Source organism: Toxotes jaculatrix, chromosome 2 (genome assembly GCF_017976425.1).
Source record: "Toxotes jaculatrix isolate fToxJac2 chromosome 2, fToxJac2.pri, whole genome shotgun sequence".
In the NCBI taxonomy this organism is placed as follows: domain Eukaryota; kingdom Metazoa; phylum Chordata; class Actinopteri; family Toxotidae; genus Toxotes; species Toxotes jaculatrix.
This window is the reverse complement of record NC_054395.1, coordinates 26,873,390-26,897,041: the sequence shown is the minus strand read 5'-3', so window position 1 is coordinate 26,897,041 and position 23,652 is coordinate 26,873,390. Positions and strand designations below refer to the sequence as shown.

The window sequence follows — 23,652 nt, the reverse complement described above, 5'->3', positions numbered from 1 at the left end:
ATATTTTGGGCTTTGGGTTGTTAGTTGGATAAGACACGCAATTTGAACTAGAGTAGAATTTGGCTGTAACCCTCCTAATGTGCGGTTCCTGTGAGAAAGAGAGTGTGCATGTGTGTGTTGGTGTGTGACAGCGTCTGAGAGGTTGAGAAACAGATAGTAAAACAGTGAGAGAGGTGGGTGTGAGGGTGGGGAGGGGTGTGTGGGTTTGTACAGACCAAGTTTTATTGGCTGCAGGTAAATTCAATTTGGAGGCGGATGCTGAGTTTCAGCCAGCCCACACACACACACACACACCAGACAAACACCATCTACATTTTCACGACTATACCAAAATGACTTTATAAACATATATTAATCGTCATGGTAACCCCTCAAGAAAACAGATGGATCAAACTGAGCGATCACAAAACACAGAGATGGCCAAACACCCACGTTGGATTTAAAACATTAAGGGCTTTCCAATCACACCAGAGAGAGGAAGAGAGAGACATTATAGGTGATATGAGGGGGACATGTAGTGCTCTCTCACCCACCAATCTGTTCTTTCTAGCCTCTTTTTTTCACCCTCCTGGTGTCACAGTACATGTCATTTACACTGATCCCTTGCTATTAAAAAGGATACCTGGATGCTTCCTGTTGTCATCGATGTCAGGGAGGGCTGGAGTGAGTGGGTGGTGCTGATGCTTTGAATGCGCAGAGGATGGGAAGGGGGATATTTATTGGAAGGACTGGACCCTCTGTCTTAGTCCCCCTCTCACTCTCTCTCTCTTTCGCTCTCTCTCCCTTTCTGTCTCTCAAAGCCCTCCAAATCCAGCATCCACAGGGAGGAGGAGGAAGAGGAGGAGAAGGAGGAGAGAATAACCACATGTTGCTGTGCTTGATTGAAGTGCTGCAGTAGCTCCCTACCTTCCCCTTCTTTGCGTTGTACGTCTAACTAACGATGTGGCCGCTGCATCTGTAGTTTCTGCCACCTGTGGCAGCACTCCTATTCCCTCTATGCCACAGAGAGAGAACAAAAAGGGAGAGCTGAGAGAGGTCGGAGAGGAGGAGGATATCTTTCATGATAAGTGGACTTCTGACAGAGAGAGACCCTCGCTGCAAATCCAGTTGACACAAATGAAAGGTAAGATAATGAGGCTGATACTGTGATCACATCAGATGCATTTTAATGTTGTAGCGTGTATCTCTCTGATGATGCATATATTAAACATCCCTGTCATTTGCTTTAAATCAAGAAAAGGTCAGCCAGCTGGATGATGATTAAAACTACCAGTGATCCATCTTGAAACGTGCTGTAAACAGATATCTAGTGTGTTTCAACAGGTGGTTACCACATCATCTGCTCTCTGTTTTGACACTAATGAGAGCAGAGGAGTGTGGTAACGCTGATAGAAAATGTTTAGAGTTGATGGTTTGCTGGTCTTTTAGCAAACCCCGGAGGGAGGCAGGGTGATTCGTGTGACTGAGCCAACCAAGAAAGAAGCACCCTGGGACTGCCACTTTTAACACTAATTACTATAAGCTGAAAGACTGTAAAGAAAAGGATGCTTAAAAAGAAAGAAAGAAAGGAAGAAAGAAAGAAAGACAGAAAGAAAGAAAGAAAAACACCAAGCTTGCTAAAATAATGGAAAAATATTTAGAATTTGAATTCAAATCCCCTTCTACACATGCAATAGATCTGTAATTTCACATTAATTTGTCATTTTCTTTATTGATGTTAAGTGTCTGTATCGCTCTGTATCATTCATGTTGTCATCTTTTCACTGACAGCATTGGGATATTTTGCAGTCCAGCCATGCATGAATTTTTCTTTTGTTAAGTCTCTCGTTATTCTCATGTAAGAGAAAATTGTTTTCATGAAGGGACTAATTGATGTTTGCTTCCAAAGCTGCGGCTGACCGGACACATGATGGCACTATTGAGACAGACAAAAAAAATGGTCTGTAACTGCATCTGTATGACCTTTTCCTCGCCATAAATAACCATGTGGTGCCTAAAACCTCAGTTTGGCTATTAGAGAGGCTGATCGAATTTGATATCGATTCTGAAGGACTTCTTATGCAACCAGACAATGAGTGTGAAAGTTGTGTGTGTGTGTGTGTGTGGAGATCAGTCTGAATTTTCTGAGTGAATATGAATTTCTAATTGTGCGATGGACAGAGATCGCCTGGTGTTTTAATTGCAATCAGTCAGTGTACCGCAAATAAAGGCACACTTTAGAGATGTTACTGGTCAGTCTGCAGGCAAGCAAGCAGAGCTGTCTCTATGGAAATTGCTTTCGTCATAACACTTCCTATCAAGCCTGTGCTGGCGCTCTGGTCGTGCAGCAGGCACAGACCCTTGACAGCACATAACCAAGATTGCTGGTGGAGGAGACGACATTAACAATGAAGCATAGTCCTGAAGCAACAGATAATTTTATTGTACAACTTACATAATTAGCGATGCTGCATCTAAACTTTAGATGCTTTTATACCTTCACATGGCACTGAATGCTGTTTTTCCTTTCCTATTACATTTTTGGTGTGTTGTAATGATGAAACCACCCTAAATTTGTTTCACTGCTCAGATCTTTATCTCAGATGCACTCTGCCTCTGTCACCCTCCTTAAGGCTCCTTGGTAAAGATGATTGAGGCTGGAATACTCACGAAACAGGCTGCACTGAACATATACCTAGATAGCTGCTTTCATCTAGTTTTGGAGTCTGTAATGAGATGCTGCCATGTGTTTGATGTTATTACTGGGTAACAAAAATGATGAAAGCCAGATTATCTAGTTAGCCAGGTTGGTATGCAGCATGAGCAGCCTTGTCAAGCGACATAAATGAGAGATCTGTTTCTGTGTGTGTACTCTTTTTGTTTACATCAGAAGCTAGTGCTCTAGCTAACGGGGGCTAATGCACATTTACATTATAATGGTGAAACTGTGAGTACAAGCAGCCGAGTGGGGAAAAACCGTTCATGTCAGCCTCCAACTTATAATTCTGTGTTGGTGGTATGATGAATTTCCGACACGGACGATATTTTCCACTTGGTGAAAAGCACTACAGACATGTCAACAAACTGTTTGCAAATGGCTGTGAATGCTACCAAAGTCCAAAACAATCAGTTCAGCTGGTATTCAGCTAAAAAGCTTGTACAAGATACAGCTCTTATCTGGTTTCACATGAACTGCTCCACACACGTAATACTGCAAATACAGCTAATTTAGTGGTCTAACTGCAAAGCTAGCCGTAGGAGTAACCATCTTGGAAAAATACGCAAGCACTGAAGTCACAACAAAAGGAGGTTTTCCAATTTTGACTTTTCTGCTGTCATTGCGTGATTGCAGTAGGATGTGTGAACACCCCCAAGTCAAAATAAGGGGTGTTTTTCTTGTTCTTGTTCTGGCTGAAATGTGAGAGGGTGGTGAAAACACCACAACTGTCAAATGTTATCTCATTTTAAAATGAGATAACATTTGACTTGAGTTTTAATTACTTCACAATAATTTTAAGAATTTCATAAGATTTTTTTTTTACATAATTAATTATTTCCTAATGTATTTTTATTTTCTCTAATATTGAACATTTCCATATTCTGCTGGTGAGAGCTTTTGTTTCTGATATTGTCACTATCTGATGAGAGGTTTTTCTTTTCTTTTTTCCACATGACAACAAACCAGCATCCTAAATCCAACACCATGCCTGGACTCATTAACAAGGAGAATCGGAGCGCCTTGCCCCTCAGTGTCTCTGATATCACTTCCTGTGTCAGGGGTTATACTCTGGCTCTGACAGCTTCTATGACCTATGAAAATATTGAGGATCATGCAATTGAAGGTAAGTGTGTACTACAGGACACTTATTAGTTTACTTCAGTTATGTGGAGCCTTGCCACTGTCAACCAATTTAAACCGACCTTATGCTCTGAAACACACTGTTGTAAAATTCATTATTATTGACTGAATATATGTACTTGTTTGTTTGATGCCTCTGGTTCATGTACTTATTTCTGTTTTTTTTCCCCTCTCGTACTGCCCTTTAGGGATCTTCATTTATCCACTGGAGGAAAATTCCATCGTAGTAGGGTTTGAGGCTATGATATCCAGTCAAATTATAACGCTGCAAGTCAAAGACAAAGCAAAAATTGAGGACTGTTATCTTGATTGCTGCAACACATCTAATGGAGCCCTCCAGAGTGGCAGCGGTAAGATTAAAGCTGCTCTAATCAATATTTTTGTATCAGTAATGGATTAAATGGCTTAGTATAATGTGAAAGGGGTCGCTCGTAGCGATGAACCCACAGAGAATTATCACCTTGCTCTGTAATTCCCCCTCAGCTCTATGGAGCATTTAAGTGGCTTTCAGCTCATTGTTTTGGTTTTATGGCCTGCAGCTTTACACTTATGGTTCATTCTCACTGCTACTCTTCTTGCTCATTAACCAGACCATGCTGGTCTCAGGAAAGATATTATAGAGTTGCATTATGGGAAATGTGGGATCCAGCATTCTAGGACTAAAAGTTAGGATGTCTCTCCTTCTGCTGCTTTGATTTAGACTGTTTCTCACAATTCCTCCCAACTTTATCGAAGTGCAGTACTGAATTGATGGAGCGCCACTTAAAGTCTTTTGATACATGAGTATGTTAAAGAAAATTCATGCCTTCTCAAGCATGCTATAATCTTTAGCCTAGCATTAGGAATGACCCAAAAGACCCTTGCTCAGGCTTGTAAGAGGTTAGGAAACCAGACGTATAACTGAGGTGAAGCCTAGCTGTGATTTCTGCCTAAATCAGTAAAGTCTTAAACCAGCAAAGAGTCATTCCAGTGTTCTGTTTTAGAGATTAAAATAAAGAATCAAGGAAGGAATCAGGCATCCAAGGTTACTCCTGGACAGCTTTACATTAGGTTGGAGAGTCATAACATTTGTGGTAAAGTTTAAAAATGTGTTTACTCAACTATTCTGGTGTTACAGGATACATACTGTTGGATGAGGATTTGGAGAGGACAGTGTTGGTGGTTAACCTTGGGATCATCCCTCCTATGGAGACGGTCCATATTCTGGTCAGTACCTCCTCTGAGCTCTCCACCCTACCCAGCGGGGGCATCATTGTGTCATCCCCACCGGTGTGTACACCTCGGGTACAGAGGACCATTAATGAGGAGCAGGGACTTTCCCCAAACTTCTCCAGAACGTAAGAAAAAAAACCTGATAAACTCACAAAAACAATAAAAAAAACCAAAACAATTTTGTATTTCATTAAAATGATTTGGTACTGCCAATTGGATTTTTGATAGATGGAAACATTTTATATGTTCATTCAAGATGGCCCCATTTTAATGTAGTCATGCTTTGCCACTTTTAGGCGGGACAGGCATACCTGTGCCTCAAGTCCTCATGATCAAACTCCCAACTCCCCTCAGCTGTGGTTGGCTTCACTGCTGGAGGAGGAGACCATCAACTCCATGGACTACAAGTTTAACTTTCAGCTGGAGATACGTGCTCCTTATCTCCTTGCAGGTCAGAAACCTAACCATTACTCCCAGGGCAAATCCACTTCAAGTGTGGAACACTGATTTTGCTAGTGTGTGTAATGGTATAACAGGCCCTATCACTTGAGCTATCCTGTAATCAAGCGTTACATTTCAGTGCTCCTTGACAGCTCTTACATCTGCAATAAGAAGCTGTAATTGTCATTCATCCTGCAGTGAGGTGCAAAAGGAAAAAAAAACACTGCTTCAGCACTGTGCATTTGTGTGTACAGCGCATTCTGAATTGAACTGGGATTTGCACACATAAGCTGGCAACACTACTAATGTTGCACAGAAGGAGTGTTTGGCGTTCTGGAAAATACGCTCATTCATTTTCTTGCCAAGGGTTAGATGAGAAGATACCATTTTCACTCTCTGTCCGTTAAGTATGAAGCTACAGACAGGGGACAGTTGCTAGCTTGGCTCAGTTACACCTCTAAAGCTCCCTAATAACGTTTTTATTTTACAGATTAAACCCCCATAAACCCACAACCACTGAGCTTTAGAGATGCTGGTAGGGAGACTTTCTGACAGAGCCTGGCTAGCTGTTTTTCCCTTTTTTTCAGTCTTTATGCTAAGCTAGGCTAAGCTAACTGTGTCATGGCTGTAGCTTCCTATTTATCCTACAGACGTGAAAGTGGTATTGATCTTCTCATCTAACTCTCAGCACAAAAAGGATCTTCCAAAATACTGCACTATTCCTTTACTATAAACTTGATGATTTGAGCTTCATGGAAATTTTTTTTACATAATAATACATAATTATGGATTGTTTATTCCTCAAGTTTGCTCAAACTGCAACAGCACCTAAAGGCATTAGTACAACAGTAATCTTGCTTTTTGAATCTTTTGGACATTTGAGCTCTTATGGTGTAATTTTGAGTTATTTCCGTGGGACCTGCTGGTTTCTTATTAGCTATTATTACTGAGGGTGAAGCCAGTGGTTATTTGATCTGCTTTGGTTTCTGCTCTGTGTAGGTGTGGAGAGCCCGTCTCATGCCATCCGAGCTGATGCAGATCCTCTGGCCCGCTCTGCCACAAGTGTTGTTATCACTCTGGCGGACAAATACACTTATGACTGTCCTGTCAAAATCATCATTTACCCCAGCGGTAGGTGTACAACTTCAATACTCACTCACAGCGTGGCCCTTCAATTAGTCTTTCCTCCCCTCTCAAGTACAATATTTTGAAATTGTTTATTCCAGCACTGTCAAGCTTCTCTTGCAGCCTTTTTTCTTTTTTGTTGAGCTTATAATCAGATCAGTGGCGAGGTGATTCACTGCTTCACTTTGTGTGTATGAGCGCCTCATCAGGAAAAAAAAAAAAGGTCCTCTTGTTATTAATGTATGACATGCCAGCGGAGTCAGACGCCATTGTGTGGGTGTGCAGTGTCAGGTCTTTGTTTTGGTTTTTCTGTGCTCTCGTCTCTCCCTGCTGTCTTGACTTACAGTATGTGTGGGCCAGTTGTCTCCCAGAGGCAGGAATGAGCCCCGGCCTCGCTGATCCAATAGGCCTCTTATGAAGGCTTTGTTCACAAACAGACCTGCGGCCAGTGCTGGGCAATTTAATTCATTCCAGACCGGTGCTGCTGTTTTGGTCACAACATGGATGCTCAACTTGAGCAGAGAGATGGACAAAGCTGAGCTGCATTACAGACATACATGTCTGTTGTAATAAAGAAAATAAAAAACACAAGGTAGAAGTTTATTTTCATTTGATAATGCATAAAGTGCAATTTAATACTTGTGGCGTGGTTGTACTGTCCCAAGTAAGAAAGATATCCATGAAAACCAGTAGGGGCGATAATGCCAAGAATTATTTGCCTAGTGCATGAATTTATTGATGTTTTTATCATATTTTTGTTAGTACTTGCCAGCAGTATAACAATAATCCCCAGTAATCCTTAATTAATCATTAAGCAGCAGAAAATAGATGGATCAATTAATTAATTTATGTCCACATGAATTTTCATTTTTAGCTTTTTTGGTCTTTTTTTCCATTTTAGCTAAAATCAGATGCAGAAACATTTTACAACTAATGTTACTGTCTATGTCAGGCTGTAAAACATATTTAGGATCTTTGTAAGTGAAATTTGAGACTTTTAAAGACATTTTAATACCATATAGAATGTAATTTAATACCTGCTTTCATGGTGGTACTGGTCAAAGTAAGAAAAACGTCAATGAAAACCAGTGGGGATGATAAAGCCAAGTGCATGAAGTTATTGACATTTTTGTCTTTACTTCCCAGCAGTGACCTGGAACTGGATAAGCATCACAAAATGGATGGATGATTGGATGGATGGGTGCATTAACCCATGAAAAAAAACAAAAAAAAAACAAATTAATTTAAGGTCTGCATGAATTTTACATAAGGTCACAGGTCCAGAGCAGTGGTATCAGACATTTTCCAGCCGATTCTTGTTAAAATGCCATACAAAGACATTTTATAACTAATGTTTGTAAATTAAAGACTTTTTAATTTAATCTTTTGATAAAGATGAAATCAGATGACTTGTACTGAGGAAAAAGTAACGGTCCAAATCCCCAGGATTCACTCAACCCTCTGAGCTCATTTTGTTTTATTTAGACCCAGCTGTGATACAGCATCTTTATATGCAATCACCTCTTAATTTTCGCATCAATGTGGGGATAATTCTGCATCACAGACTACGCCCAACCCCCTCCCCCTCAGCCCACCCCACCCCACCCCACCCCACCCTGTGCTGTTACCTGGTGTCAATTTCAGGCATTGTCCATCTGCTTTACAATCTGTCTGAAATATATTTAGTAATGTCTTTGTCCTGACCAACTGTGTCATTTTAGAGCCTCATCTGCCACATGTGCTCATCGAGAATGGAGACATGACACAGGAGGAGTATGATGAGTATCTTCACGGCCGGAGCGATTTCATCAAGGCCACCAAGAAGGATGCCAGCAACGAGAGGAAAGTGAGTGTGTCATTGACATCAGCACCATGTGCCTGATGACAACGATACCGTACCAATATCATTCTGTGGAGAGTGGTAAAGACTACACAATAGCACAGTATCATGAGCAGTTCCCTGCAACACAAACAAATTTTGTGAAGCTGAAGAGATGATGTCCCATAATTTTGTTATATCTTGCAATATAATACAATCCAATACAATGATGCTACACACTGTGGTTTCAAAATTACTGCTGGGTTGAATCAGCTCCTGTCTGACACTATGACCTCCGCAGAGGTAGAATATTTGAAGCAGTTGTAGTTTTTTAAAATAGATTTTTAAATTTATTGTTCCCTCAATTATATACTACATATCATATAACATACATTGTAATATTTACATTGAAATAAGTATAAGAAAGAAATTTACAATTTATTAGATTTAAATATGTGATTTAAAGGTAGCTAACTACCTCAAATTGCATTAAATCAGCCAGTCAAAAGCTTAGATGGTAGAAGCTAGCTTAACTACACTATAATGTTAAAATCTTTTTTCATCATAATTTGACTATTATCTAAATTAGTTAAGAATAATAATAAAATGAATTGCCAGTTCATCAAAATTGATATTTTCAATTTCAGATAATGACAAAAAGTAACCCAAATTATTACAACCTGCCCAAAGCTAGTTGAAAAGCTTTGGTTCTTTACTTATCAGAATCATGTGTTTCCATTCACATCTCAGCTGTGATGAGGTTGTTAAGTGACCAGCAGACCTAAACAGAAGGAGAGAGAGCACTTAGCCATAAAAATGGGTTTCTATGGAAACACTCCAAAGGCTCGCCACACTCTGCCTGGAATTTCCTGCACATCTACAATAATTGATGTGCTCTGTCTATCAACATGATCACTCGAGTCTTTTTTATTGCTTTTTTTTGGGCTTTTTTAAGCGTTAAATTAAAGCATGCACATATTTATTGAAAGTCCAGTTATCTTATGGTGTCACATTCCCTATAATTCATGCTTTTCCTTTGGGTTCCTCTGTCTTTACAGGTGGATATCATTCACAGGCGACTCCACAAGGACATCCTCCACAACCCTGTGGTTATGTTGAACTTTTGTCCTGACCTCAAGTCCATCAGCTCAGACCTGAGGAAGGTTCACGGCGAGTTTATCTTCCTCATTGACCGCAGCGGCAGCATGAGCGGGGTTAACATCAACCGTGTGAAGGTGTTTTAATCTCAGTGTGGTGGTACATTTCTTGCATAGATTCAGATGCAAACATGCATTGAGGCATACATTGATTTACATATAAATTGTAACATATCACGCAACATCACCAGCTTAAAGATGTTTGTTTTAATGAAATGCAGATTACACTGAATTTGTTGCGACGTGTTGTCAGTACCAAACACATGAAATGAAATGGAAATGTGAATGGAAAGCTAATGCAACCAAAACACATGATGACCATGATGTGCCATTAGTATAATTGTTTACTTTGCACATAGCCAGTGCTGTATTGATGAGACAAATTATTCACCAGTCATCAAACATCTCCCATTTTCTGCCACTGGCCTGGGGTTGGTTCACAGGGGACAACCCAGATGTTCAGTAGGCATCCTAATCAGATGCCTACTGAACCACCTCAGCTGTCTCCTTTCAACACAAAGGAGCAGCGGCTCGACTCTGAGCTCCATCCAGATATCAGAGCTCCTTACCCTGTCTCTGAGGGTGAGACAAGCTACCCTTCGGAAGAAACTCATTTCAAAGGCCTGTATCCACAGTCTCATTTTTCCGTCACTAGCCAAAGCTCATGACCATAGGTGTGAGCTCGCTTTTAAAAGCAGTGCATGCTGAAGGTCACGGTCTGATGAAGCCAACAGAAGTGCATCATCTGCAAACAGCAGAGATGCAATTCAGACTCAGACTGGATGTGTCTTATATTACAGAGACTGGGCTTAGGGCCAGGGTGAGTCTGATGATGATGTACCATTGATCTCTCAAGAAATCCCACTGAATACCTTCAACAATATCTCTAAAAAGTGGAGCATTACATATTGATTTTTTTCTTTGTTAATGCACCTGAATAAGCATTCTATTATAGATTGTCTGGCTGATGTAATGTTCGTGCTCTTCACCTGAAAGGTTAAAAATAAGTGGTATTCTTATCGAAACTGCCCCTCGGCAGTGATGGATGAATGATACCGTGTGACACCACTCTCCGCTCACTCCTCTCCTTGAGAAAATCTTCTGTCCAGTGATGACAGCTGTGTACAGCACCGTGTTTCCATTCAACCACACATCAGCACATGTAGCTGTGTTATACTCCAACAACTTCTTTAAGAATTTCAGACTTCACAACCTTTGTTCTGTTCTGTTTTCTGGACACGCACTTAATCTGCTCTCGGACTCTTTCTCAGGATGCCATGGTGGTGATTCTCAAGAGCCTTGTGCCTGGCTGCCTTTTCAACATCATAGGCTTCGGCTCTACATTCAAATCACTGTTCACAACCAGCCAGAACTATGAAGAGGTAAAGAAGCTCTGCCAATTATACACACGTTCAGTGTCACAACTTTTACAACTCAGGCCTTGAAAACATTTGTATAATGTCTTCTGTGGCTTTGAAAGGTGGTTTCTAAAGTTTTAAAGTCTTCAGTCACAAACCAGAAAGGATGGGAAACTAGGTTTAATCTTTAACAATGCATTGTGTTTTATAAGGTTATGTAATTTCTTTTATGTGAAATATTAATCTGAAAAGTAACTAGTAACAAATGTCAGATACTGTAAATGTAGAGGAGTAAAACACCCTCTGGAAGGTGTTGGAGTAGACAAATAAAGTATAAAATAAGAACCCTCAAGTAAAGTAACAGTGCCTCTAAAATAAACCTAAGTACAGTAGTTGATTAAATTTACTTTGTTCCATTCCACTACTGTATATGTGAGACTAAATCAGAATATCTTGGCCTCTGCTGCTTTGATTTTCATTATTTTTTAAATCTGTCTCTTCAGAATCCCCCAACTTTATGTAGTGGTTTAGTATTTTTAATATTTGTTCTACAACAATGGAGAATGTATAAAGAGGGACTGTATTTTAGATCATCAGACTTATCAGTGATTGAAATACTGAATATTTGAATTTTGTTTGACCAACCCCAAATCCAAAGAAATTTAATCTTTTATTTTCTGTCAAATTATCAGTTAATTTTCTGCCAAATTACTAATTGATTAATCAGCTAATGGTTGCAGGTTTTATAAAGACAGTTGTAAAATGCTTTAAATCAAGAAGCATCAGTTTATATGTCCTTCTCCTCACTGTGATGATCCAGGATGCCCTGGCCCTGGCTTGTGAGTATGTCAGGAAGATCAGAGCCGACATGGGTGGGACCAACATCTTGTTACCGCTCAACTGGATCCTGAGGCAGCCGATGTTCAGCGGACACCCACGCCTGCTCTTCCTGCTCACCGATGGGGCCGTCAGCAACACAGGCAAAGTTATCGAGCTGGTCCGCAGGCATGCACGCTACATCAGGCAAGTATGACTGTTATCGCTCACAGGCACAATGCTGTATGTTAGAATAAAGGGATAAAGATCAATATCTAGTGTTGCCAGTGCTGTAATGGTCTCAAAACACATTACAAAGTGACCAGTTTGGTGCTAAATGTGATTTATATCTGTACATACATCAGCCACACACTGACGTGAATGTGTGTCTGAGATAGCTGCCGCGTTATTGGGAGTTAAGAATGGATCAAGTGCAACCTTATTAGAAACCACTGTAGCAGTAACAGTACTGGCAGAGAAACTACTGTATGTTGTGCCAAAGCAAATGATAATAAATTCATCTTTTGTTTATGCTCATTATGCAAACAGCAAAAGCAGAGCTCACAGATAACATAAAAATCACAGCCAGGGATTGTCAGGGGCTTAAATGCAGCACCTGGTTATGGAGCTGTAATCCTCTCAAAATGAAATCCGGAAGTATGCAGCTTATGTTGTGTCCGTGTCAAACATTATATATCACAACAAAGAATCTTCCAGAAAGCTGACATTTGTGCACTTTCAATTTTAGATCAAAACAACACAAGAGAAGAGTGTAACACAGTTTTAAAACTACAGTACTCAGTTTTAAAAACACAGTTTTAAAACTACATCTAGAAGAAGGACGTAGGAATGCTCCCTGCAGGGTCCAAACAGCAGCTGTCAGCTGAGAGTGAACGCTGGTGGCACAACAGATCTGCAGTGCACAGGGAAATCACTTCATTTTGCTGCTTGCATCTAAGTCTCACACTGTGAATCCCTGTCCTGAGTCACGCTGGAAATAATTGACTTTTGTCTTCCCCCTTTTAATGGATGACTGCCCCCAGACGATTGCATTAGGTACACGGAGCTTTCCCAATTCATCGACACTTCCTGGGTCATTATCACACTATGCTTACAAATCATCGCAGCCGGTCGGGGACAAGATCAAACAACGACGGATCTCTGTTTCGCAAAATCCGTGTTAGGTTTTTAACTATATAGAAGGTGACGTTTCCGTTTTAATCTGAACTCTTTGATCTCATTAAAAATGCAAAGGGATGGAGCTGGTGCAATGAAATTAGACAGCTCATCCTTCTGTTAAAAAGGGAATGAAAATGGTAAAAAACAGCATCCCCCAGCCTCCCTGGAGAACACTGAAAAGCAGCAGGCATGTCTCAGCTTTTCGCCATGAAAGATAATGTCCTGTTTTTTCCCCAAGACATGTTTGACAAATTAGATTCTATATGTCTCCACAGCATGTCTCTAGATGTCTGCACAATATGCGCACATCCTGAGAAGATGCCTGTTATCATGCTCATGTATGCCTTGATCTGTCCATGGAGCTGCAGTGTTTAATGTGTTTGTGCAGATGTTTTACGTTCGGCATAGGACAGAACGCTTGCAGGAGGCTGGTGCAGGGACTGGCGACAGTTTCTAAAGGAACAGCAGAGTTCCTGGCCGAGGGAGAGAGGCTGCAACCCAAGGTACCCATTTCCAGCCTTCTGTATCACTCCTCACGCTATTCTGAGGGCCACTGAGGATTCATTATGCAGTGGTTTCAAAGCACTGAGTGTCTGCTGCTGATACCAATTAGGAAATCATATCTCTGAGACGCCACTCGCTTTATGTACTGGTCAAGCAGAAACTGTGTATTATATCTGAAAGTCTATTTTAGTCTGTTTATTTTCACTCCGCAGATGATAAAGTCCCTGAAGAAAACCATGTGTCCAGTACTCAGCGACATTTCCATTGAGTGGCTCTTCCCCGAGACCAAGGAAGTGCTGCTGTCCCCCGTGGGAAACACCTTCCTGTTTCCAGGGGACAGTCTGATTGGCTACAGTGTGGTTTGTGACACCACCCGCTACCACGCCAACCCCAAATCTGTAAGTGGAAGACCCCGGATATAAAGTCACAAATGACTGCATTCAGGGTGACTGTTGAGAATATTTCAACAAAGGAACCTCAAATTATACCATGTGTTTGATCTGTGACTTCACAGAAATCCCTTATCTTTTACCTCTGAAATGTATTTGAACTAAATTATAAGCTAAGCCCAACTATGCAGAAGAACCTTGTTAATGGGTTTTCATTGACGCACTTGTCTTCTATGTGTCACCTGCTCAAAATCTTAACAGGATAAGAGGAGGCGGTACAGCATGATGCGCTCCATTGAGTCAGCCAGCTCTGTGTTTTACCACTCTCAAGAGGAGGACCCAGTGAAGACAAGTGTTGACAGCCAGGGCTCCTACAAGGAGGCACCCTCTGGTCCTCTGTATGACTCCTACCCGGACTCCATGACAGACGGCAGCCTTGCCGGCACAGAACAAGACACCATGGGTAAGAACCTACGACAACCTAAATGAGGGGATCTCCCATTGCTTCGATTATAGCTGTTGAATCTTAATTTTTCTCTTCTTATTATTAGTGCCACTGGTGTTTTGTGATGATAATGGTAGTCAGGCCATGACAACAGTCAGTGTATGTTAGCTTAAGCTGATAGAGCCTAGTTTAAAGGTACATTAGGTTAGCAGGGGTCTAATGATTTTTGGATGGACTGCCATGAAAGTTTGTCCAGACATTCACAGCCCCAAGACGTATCATACTGATCCTCAGACTTTACCTCTAGCGCCATATGATGTTGACATTTATGGCTTTTCGTGCAATGTCTTGACAGCTATTGGATTGATCGCCATGACATTTATCCTGAACTGACACGACTTTATTGATCTCAACATTTCAATGTGTCCAAAACTTTTTGAGAGGAAAAACCAACAACATTTCCATTAGACGCAGCTGTTGAACTGTGCATCTTTGGAATTACTATTGAGTTATCAGTGTAGAATTAGCAGCCAGCAGGCCAGAGAAACCAATAACTGCAAAACCAACAGTTATTGGTATGATAATGTCCCCATATATATAGTGTGTGTTGAGTATTTTAATCTTGGAACAATACATCAGGGTTGGATAAGACATCACCAAGACGGCGGGCGTACAGTACCAACCAGATAATAGAGTTCAACCCGACAAAGAAGGTCTACACTCCCAGTGACCCTAGTTCTGTGGTGGCCAAGAATCCACTGAGGAGAGCCAAGGTCCAGGAGCTGATCAACCAGATGAGCCCCGAGCATGAGGCGCAGTGGAAGAACGACTACCAGGTGTGGTCCCACCTCACGCTGTGAAGAGTAACATCCACATGATTACTGCCAAATGATCTGCTCTGGTCTAGTTTGTGAAATGGGTCAGCAGTTATTTCTTTTTCAGTCTGTAATTTTGTTGCAGCTCATCAATCTGAAGCCAGTGCTTCCAAACTGTGATGTCTAATAATAATAATAATAATCATAATAATGCTGCACACATATGCACATTAAATGAGCCACAGTCTTTTATGGTTATAAAGGCAGGGGAACCTTATTTTGTATCTGGAAAAATGATGTTTGTATTCAGGCTGTGTTAACAAATTAAACAGACATCTGACCTTCGTCTGGACTGGTGTATCATCAAGACGAGACTAATGTGCTCTCCTCGGTAATGAAGGGCAAAAGTTATGAATTGTAATTAAGTTTTAATATTTCTCAGCGTGTGGCTTAGTATAACTAAACAGAATTCACCGGGCTGTGAAGAAATGATATCTTCTCTTTGTACATGCAGCTGAGGATCCATTGCCCTCTTGCCATTCTTAATCAGTCTAAATCTAATTGTAATGAGTAAATAGTAACTTTCTATTGTTTATTTTCACACAAATAAAAGAAATAAAAATTAAGATATTAAAACTGCTAATTAGTTGCATCCCTGTTTGCAATGTAGATGATTTGCATGAGTTTAATCAGACAGTAAGAGTTTGACTTGAGTGCACCTCACAATTATGCACTTTCAGTATTTTTCTGAAATAGTCCTATGTGTTCTTCCTTTTGAAGAGGCTGTATGTAAGAACCATGAAACGCAAGCTAGAGTGAACACATTTAAATGACCAGAATTGCAATCAGTACATGAGGTTCTGTACCTTATTAATACCTGTGATCGGGACCAGGGTTTTTTAAATTGAAAAATCTTTCTTTTGTTTTCAGCCACAGCTGGCGAGCCTGTGCGCTGTGTCTTCCAGAGGGCGTCCTGCCAGCTGTCACAAGCCAGTCCCTCAGCAGGAGCCTCTTCTGCAGCAGGAAGCCGACTCAGAGCTTCATTTCCATCCCCAGCCTCAGGACAACCCTCTGCCCAGCAGCAGTGGTGTGCTGCCAGCATCTCGCAGCACTGCTGGGGAAGATGGATCCAGATCCTCCACTGACAGCCCATCTGTTGGCAGCGTCGGAGATACAGGTGAGACCACAAGCACTGCAGTAATGAGAGAATTCATTGAATATATTTATATCTTTAAGCGATACAACATTTTAAATTTGCCATATGTTTTATTTTTCATTACCACTATTTTTTGTTTGCATACCAGAGCATCTATAAAATGGAAATGGAAATATTCATACAACAGAGGTACAATAAACCATTTAGTTATTATATAATCCCATCCTTCCAACAACTAGCCCACCAATCAGCCCATCAGCTGTCCCCTAAATATCCAAGTGAGTCTATTCATGTTCATCCACATGTAGCCAAAAAGGTACTCAAAGTTGTATGACCATATAATAGCCAGTCCATAATACAACAAAAATGACTTCCACACAATGTAATGGTGATAATAATGATAGATAAACATCCCAACCTAGAAAAACACATACAGATATAAACCATTTAAAAGTTATCTTCTTGGTCGTCCACACTAAGAGGTGTAAATGTGTTCTCACAGTTTTGTAGAAAGGTATTCCAGATTCTCATAAGTTGTTGATTGTCCCTTTGAGTGTATTTAAGTGTTTCTAATTTTAGGAAACAAATAGTGTCTCTAATCCATTTTGCGAGGCTAGGCGAAGACTGTTGCTTCCAGAGGAGGAGATTAAGCTTTCTAGCAATAAGGGAGTAAAAGAACTTGAGCTTTGCCTTTAGTAGAGTAAAGTTCTGGCAGAAACCCAAATATAGCACACACACAGCTGGGAGAGATGGTTATTTGAAATATCTTTGTGTAAACATCAAATATATGATACCAGAATGTGACAAGTTTAGGGTGATAAACAACTGGAAAAACTATCATATGTTTTAAGGTAGTGATGATTTTTGCCTGATAGTGTTCAGCCCCCGGAGTCCATAGTTTTGGAGGGATTTGATAATAAAAGCATGGCAGCACATAATTATGCATGGCATGGATGCACAAAGCTTTATTACGTTAACTGGAACTGATCGCATTTGCTTTGGCATATAATAAAATCAAAGAAACATTTTGCATTTGTGACTTATCACATTGATTTTTATTGTCGCTTTGAAAGAATAGTTCAACATTTTGGGAAATAAGAATTATCATTAATCTTACGTCTGTCTCCATCATTGGAAGACCGTTATTTTTATTCTTTATTACAATTATTGTTTTTATTATTCTTGTCCTAGTGATAAAGTATCAGTGAAGAGAATAAATTCACTTTCTCAGCAAGACTTTGACAAGAAAATCAATACCACTCTCGTGTCTGTGCATCAGATAAGAAGCTACAGCTAGCAGCTAGTTAGCTTAGCCTAGCATAAAGACTGGAAACGGGGGAACAGCTACGGTCTGTGGTCTGAAGGTAACAAAACCTGCCTGCCAGTACTGTGAGAGATCAGTGTCACAGAGACTGCTGGTCAGGGTGAGGTTATAGTGGGGTAGATGTTGAGTATTGCAGAAAATGAAAATCCTAATTCCAAATTTTAATCAGAATCGGCTTTGGAGGTAACAATAGGGTAATTGAGGCAGTAAAATTAGCAGCCCTTGAATTCAAGCCAGGACCACCACAATGGATTCATTCAGGCTGATGTCTAATTCTGTCCTGAGGAGGGACAGGAAATGTTTTCCTGTATTTGGGGACAAAACAAAAAATTGTCCAGGAGATGAATCGCAGTAATTCGAGGTCTATTTAAGCAGGCTGAACACACAGAGCTTTGGAACCATAGGTGATGAACTAATTTAACACAAATCCAGTCACAAGTAAGCAGTAGCAGGTAAGAACCCTCAGGGAGATCTGAACAGCATAACTGATAAATGCAAATTCAGAAATCAAATCTCGCTCCTATGATATTTCAGATGGTTATGGACACCAGTTATGTCAAGCAGAAACCCCACAGGAAACCCAAATTTCAGACCTGGGCGCGGCCAACCAGCACAAAGGTGACTGCAAAGCTGTGGTGTCCGGACTGTTGTGTGGGAAACCGATGAAGTGGGAGGTGGTCTTTGACATCAAGCCGTTCCTGAACGGACGGGAACGTGAGGAGAAGGTTCACGAGGAGCTGTGGAACGAGACCTTCCACCACCTGGCTGGACGCTCCATCATACACGACTTTGAGCACATGGCGGATAAAGAGTGTGAGATTGAGCATGGTGAGCACTGTGTGGATTCAAGTGTCTCTGGGAAGGTCTGTTGTGTGATATCTATTGTTATTAAATATTATGTAATACAGTATAGTGTTATGTAATATGCAATCCTATGGAATGTTTTACAGTCATTTTATATGATTACAGGCTCTGGCAGGAAGTACCAGCTGTATGCTATTCACACCAGCAAAGCCTGCAATATACTGAGCAAATACACAGCGTTTGTTCCCATCGACCTGGACACTAATGAGTATTTGCAGACATGTATTGAATACATAAGCCCCGGTAAGTCACATGGATTTAATGTCAGTCCTTATGCAACACATTGTTCATTCCTTTCCACATGTATGTACGTTAAAGTGTCATCAAACATAACCTTCAAAAACTTCTTATAGTTGAACTTCTTTTATTTGTAGTTTAGCAGTTATAAATCAGACAGTAAGTTGTTTTCTTGTCGCATGCTGTTGTGTTGGTAAAATTACCCTCTCATTAAAGGAATCGTTTGACATTTTAGGAAATATGCTTATTTGCTCTCTTGCTGAGAGTTAGATGAGTAGAGGGATACCAATCTCATGAAAGCCAGCAGGTGGTTAGCTTAGCTTAGCATAGAGACTGGGGGAAACAGCTCTGCTGAGAAGAAAAAGATTCCATCTAAGCTCTAAGCTCATGTTTACAGCTGAGACCAAACAATACACCTGAGTGTTACCTTGGGCTCTCTGGGCATGTTTCATTGTTTGTTTTCACATTTCATTAGGCAAACAATTAATCATAAACAATATTACACATATAATGAAAAGAATTATTAGTTCTAGTCCTAAACATGTTATACATTGTTTGTCTACTGACTTGGCTCTCTTATTCATAGCTTTTGGTGTTGTAACACTGACCTATATCTACGAAACCTCAGCACTCTCTATGTCCATCCATGATTCGGTCACAAAGCATTTCCTGAACAAACTTTCAGGGGAAACGTTGAAACATTATGTTTTTAGCTGTTATCCAGCTGCAGGTTATATCTTAAAAGGTACACACATGATCTCACAGATGTCTTGTGTTTAGCCTGAAAGATAAATTGTTTGCCTCGTGTGAGACCAATGTTAAAACCCAATATGTCAGCGGACAAAGTTGGCTGTGATAAATATAAATACATTCCCGTCAAGAAGTAGAAGAGGCAGAAGAAGAGCTGAGCAGAGCAGTGGAGCCTGTGGAAATATTAGATTTAAACATTGGTTTTGCCCCGGGCCAATATTTTATCGTTCGGCGCAGAGGGGACTCATCTGTGACATCATAAATATACCGCTGAAGATGCAACCCGCTGCTGAATAATGTCTTGACTCGAGGTTTGCGTCACCGATGTGGCTAGACAAAACAGTCATTTTACATCAATCTAAGGCGTAGATCCTAGATTATATTCTTCATGAAACAACTTCAAATTGTGAAACAGATACGAGTCAGATTGAACATTGTTTTGTTTTTTGTTTGCTGTTTGCTTTTCAGGTGAAGGTCTGAAGAGGGGCTCGCACTCCAGCTCTCGTTCAGGGAGCAGGAAGAACAGAGGTTACTCCATTGGACTGGGTCGCTCTCAGTCTGGTGGCATGTCGGAGGAACTTGAAGACGTCCTGTTGCCCAACAGTAGGCTGCATTTTCAATCTATCCCAAACAGTTAAACAACAGATGGAGCTTTAATTTTATATATATACACAGTAGACAGAAATAAGATATGAACCACAGAGAAAGAAACTAGGAGAATGAAAGTTGTGAGTATACAGAAGAGGGAATATAATTCTTTCGGGATAAGGACGATATGAGATTTTTTTCAAGACATTTATATATTTATATTTATTCAAATCTGTCTTTATTGGCAATAAAAACGGTTGCATCACCAGCACTGTGAGAATATTGTGAAATATTGAACAACGTCAAAAAGCTGTGTGCTGCTGTACATTAAAAATACTCCAACTTCAGCAAAAGGGCACAGCATTTTAAATTGGTTTTCAGTGGTGGCATAGCAACAGCAGGCGCTAAGACTAGCACACTGCTTGAACATCTGCTTGACATTGCCAGTTAAAAAAGAAGGTTCACAGTGGGCACAGATGCAGATGAGCTGCATCAATTTTGCCTGATAATTCTGTATTTTGTATGTCCATTTAGGTTATGAGAAAAGAGAGTGGCTGATTTTGTAAAAACAATTAAAGTAAAATAAAATAAAATACAACTGACAGTTAATTTCCAGTGTCTTTTTATCATTGTTTTAGGTGGGGACGATATTGTCTCTCCATGTAGCACTCCCTCCTCCTCTGGCTGGGAGAGATGTAGTTTCACAGAGGGTAAGTGCAGCACATCAGCCGACATGAACTGTCTGGTAGCCTCTTGTCATTGTCTAGGCAACGTTGCTGTTTTGCTCCGAATGTGAAACATGAGATTATTGACATTTTAGTCCCGCTTCTCGTAAGTGATGACAGAAGTCGACACAATTTTGCGGCTTGTATTGACAAACGCTGTCTGGACCTTTTGGAAAAAAAACAACAACAAAAAAAACAATGAGCACATAGTGAAGGCACCAATACACACACACACACACAAGTGTTTCACCTGCGGAGAGACAGCTGATGGAATATATGTCCTCTGCTGTCACTGTTACAGCTCAGTGGGTGTGCTTTTGCTCTTTATTATGTGAGACTCATGTTGAGAACAAAATAGGAAAGAGACAGAAAGTGCCACTGCTTCTTTCCCTCTCTTGTCTAACTCTTCCTCTCTGTGTCTAAGTCTCCCAAAGGAGTCCGTCTGTGACCTCTGACCAATCACAGAAATCGGTGGAGAGCCTTTTTTCTGCCAGGTGGGTGATTGGCGACTGGCTGGCAGCATAAATGTGCTGTGGCTGTGGTACCGCTGCATGAGTAAACACAGCGATTTCAGCATTACATAGTAATTTCCTTTAACTGTCTCAAGAGGCAGAGAATCATTGCACGTTAACAATCTTCATCTTTATTCATTTCTTTTAAATTATTTTGACTTTTTAGAGAAAGCTTTCTTAATGTTACTGTATCAGAACAATATCAGATCATTTCATGACAAGCCATGACCAAATAATGATGAATGAGAGGCTAAAAATCCTCACTGCACACAATTTATTGGATTTCTATGATGTGTAAATCTTCAGATGAACCAAAATAATCGAAGGAAACGACTGCTTTCCTATCCTGATAAATGCATTAGATGAAATCGAATAGTGTGTGCTACACGTACTGTGCACTGTGATTTACATCCACGTCTCCCGTTCCTCTATTAGGTTGGCCCTCAGCAGGACTCGGCTACTGACTCGAGCTGCCAAAGGATTCATGTGTCGATCTCACAGCAAGTCCGGCGATTCAATCGGAGAAAGCGACAATGAGAACAAAGACTACATTCCTCTGGTAGGTAGCAGATCTATATACGTGTAAATGCTCTGTCAACCTGCATGTTTTTTGATGGACACTAATTGAAAACTGTTTGAAGAGATGTGTCACAATCAGTTTGCATGCAAGAGACCAATAAGCAGTAGCAACTGTGCAGCATGTAAGCATGCCATATCCTATTATTACCACCCAACCCAGGAAATTTGTTCGCATATCATATCCCATTCTTTGCAAATTTAAAGTTTAAAAAAGAAAATTTATCTTATAGCTGGTTTACAGTGTGACTGTATAAATAGTATTTTGCTTGGATTATAAACATCATTACATACACTATTTATTCTTTGCTAATTTCATCCACAACTGACTGAGGAAGAGCTAATATAATCTCAGCCAGCTAAACTGAGAACCACCAACAGTTTGACTGTTTTTTTTCCCTGCCAGCGATAATTCAAACCTTTGCTTGTGGGAGCCTGAAGCAGTGTCCACACTTACTGTAATATTATAAGACCATACCCTGCCCCTCCTTGAGACCACCAAGACCTTAAGGAGGAGACTCTAATTACACAGCACTTCATGACTTTCCAAATCCAGTGGAGAGAAAACATCTGTTGAACGTGATCACAATAGCTCCCTTCAAAATGATTTTTCCCTTCAGTTAACAACCATCACAGAGGGACCCTTTAGCAAGCGCAAAGCCCTTCCCCATCCTCTACAAGTGCTACACTGCTGATTGAAAAACAGTAACATAAAAAAAACAAAACAACATAAGCTGTATTTTATGTCAAACTGTAAACGATTTCCTTCTGCACAGCTCTTATTGCAGTTGGCTAGTGGTGCATTTCCCTTGGACACAGCTCTGTGCGATGCCATTAACGTGCCCATGGATAAGCTAAAGTGGACGTCCCCCTTCACCAGCCACCGCACCAGCCTGGGCCACTTGTCTCACTCCAGCGCCCGCCGAGCTGAGAGTGCCGATGATGGGCACAGATCACCGTGTGAGCCAGAACCATATCAGCAGCCTGCAGAGCAAACTGTAGGTATCCACAGCCCCTCTCATCTGTCCAGGAGCACCTGGACGGATGCTGCTTCCTCCTTGTTAGGAAGTCCATCCACCCTTGCTGAGCCCCCACTGTCCCCACACTCCCAAGTGGACAGTGGACGGAGCTCTGGTTCAGGGGGCTTGGAAACAGCATTACCTGGCGGTGTGCTTAAGAGGATGCTGAATCCAGAGAGCATGGTGTGGGCCACGGCTGTGGCCCTCGCCTGGCTGGAGCACAGCTCTGCCAGTTATTTCATAGAGTGGGAACTGGTAGCCGCCAAGGCCAGCATGTGGTTGAGTGCACAGGATATCCCAGAAGGCCGAGATTTAGCCTCCGTCAAGGCTGCTGCCAATCAGCTCTTCATCATCCTCAGACACTGGGACGAAAACCTGCAACTGAACATGCTCTGCTACAACCCTAACAGTGTCTGAGGCTAACGCAGACAACTCAGAGTACTCAATCCCATATGATACTATGCTAACTGAGGCTGTACTATTCTCCTTTCAGCAGTATGTCCTCTGGAGTCAGATTTTGCCGTTGCAGTTGTGAACAATGTGTATCTTCTTCTTCTGTTTGTGTGCTGTTCCTCCAAACATATCACAGGCTCCTCTGAGGTACTATGTGCAAGCTGTTACCTCGCTGGTGCCATATACTGTAGCTGGATCCCCGTTAGCACGGGATCTAATCAGAGTTATGCCACAGATTTGAGTTTTATGGAGAAGAATGTCAGTGTTCAATTAGTAGCATGCTGGACATCAACATCTGAGAAAAGCTCTTACTGTCATCATATTGATGTTATGTTATGGAAGAAAACTGT

General features: G+C 41.0%; 1 protein-coding gene across 1 annotated transcript; it reads left to right on the top strand.

Moving 5' to 3' along the window:
• The first annotated feature begins 1,060 nt into the window (after nucleotides 1-1,060).
• On the top strand, nucleotides 1,061-23,266 carry vwa5b1 (von Willebrand factor A domain containing 5B1). The gene is made up of 23 exons (XM_041058879.1): nucleotides 1,061-1,123; nucleotides 2,782-2,785; nucleotides 3,665-3,821; nucleotides 4,027-4,188; nucleotides 4,956-5,175; nucleotides 5,347-5,501; nucleotides 6,491-6,622; nucleotides 8,338-8,462; nucleotides 9,494-9,670; nucleotides 10,864-10,974; nucleotides 11,771-11,973; nucleotides 13,334-13,448; nucleotides 13,662-13,847; nucleotides 14,100-14,301; nucleotides 14,923-15,119; nucleotides 16,029-16,275; nucleotides 18,113-18,406; nucleotides 18,548-18,685; nucleotides 19,898-20,032; nucleotides 20,656-20,727; nucleotides 21,167-21,236; nucleotides 21,690-21,813; nucleotides 22,607-23,266. Exons 3-23 carry the CDS (start codon nucleotides 3,683-3,685, stop codon nucleotides 23,264-23,266), a joined length of 3,864 nt encoding a protein of 1,287 aa, XP_040914813.1. The 5' UTR covers nucleotides 1,061-1,123; nucleotides 2,782-2,785; nucleotides 3,665-3,682.
• The last annotated feature ends 386 nt before the right edge of the window (nucleotides 23,267-23,652 follow it).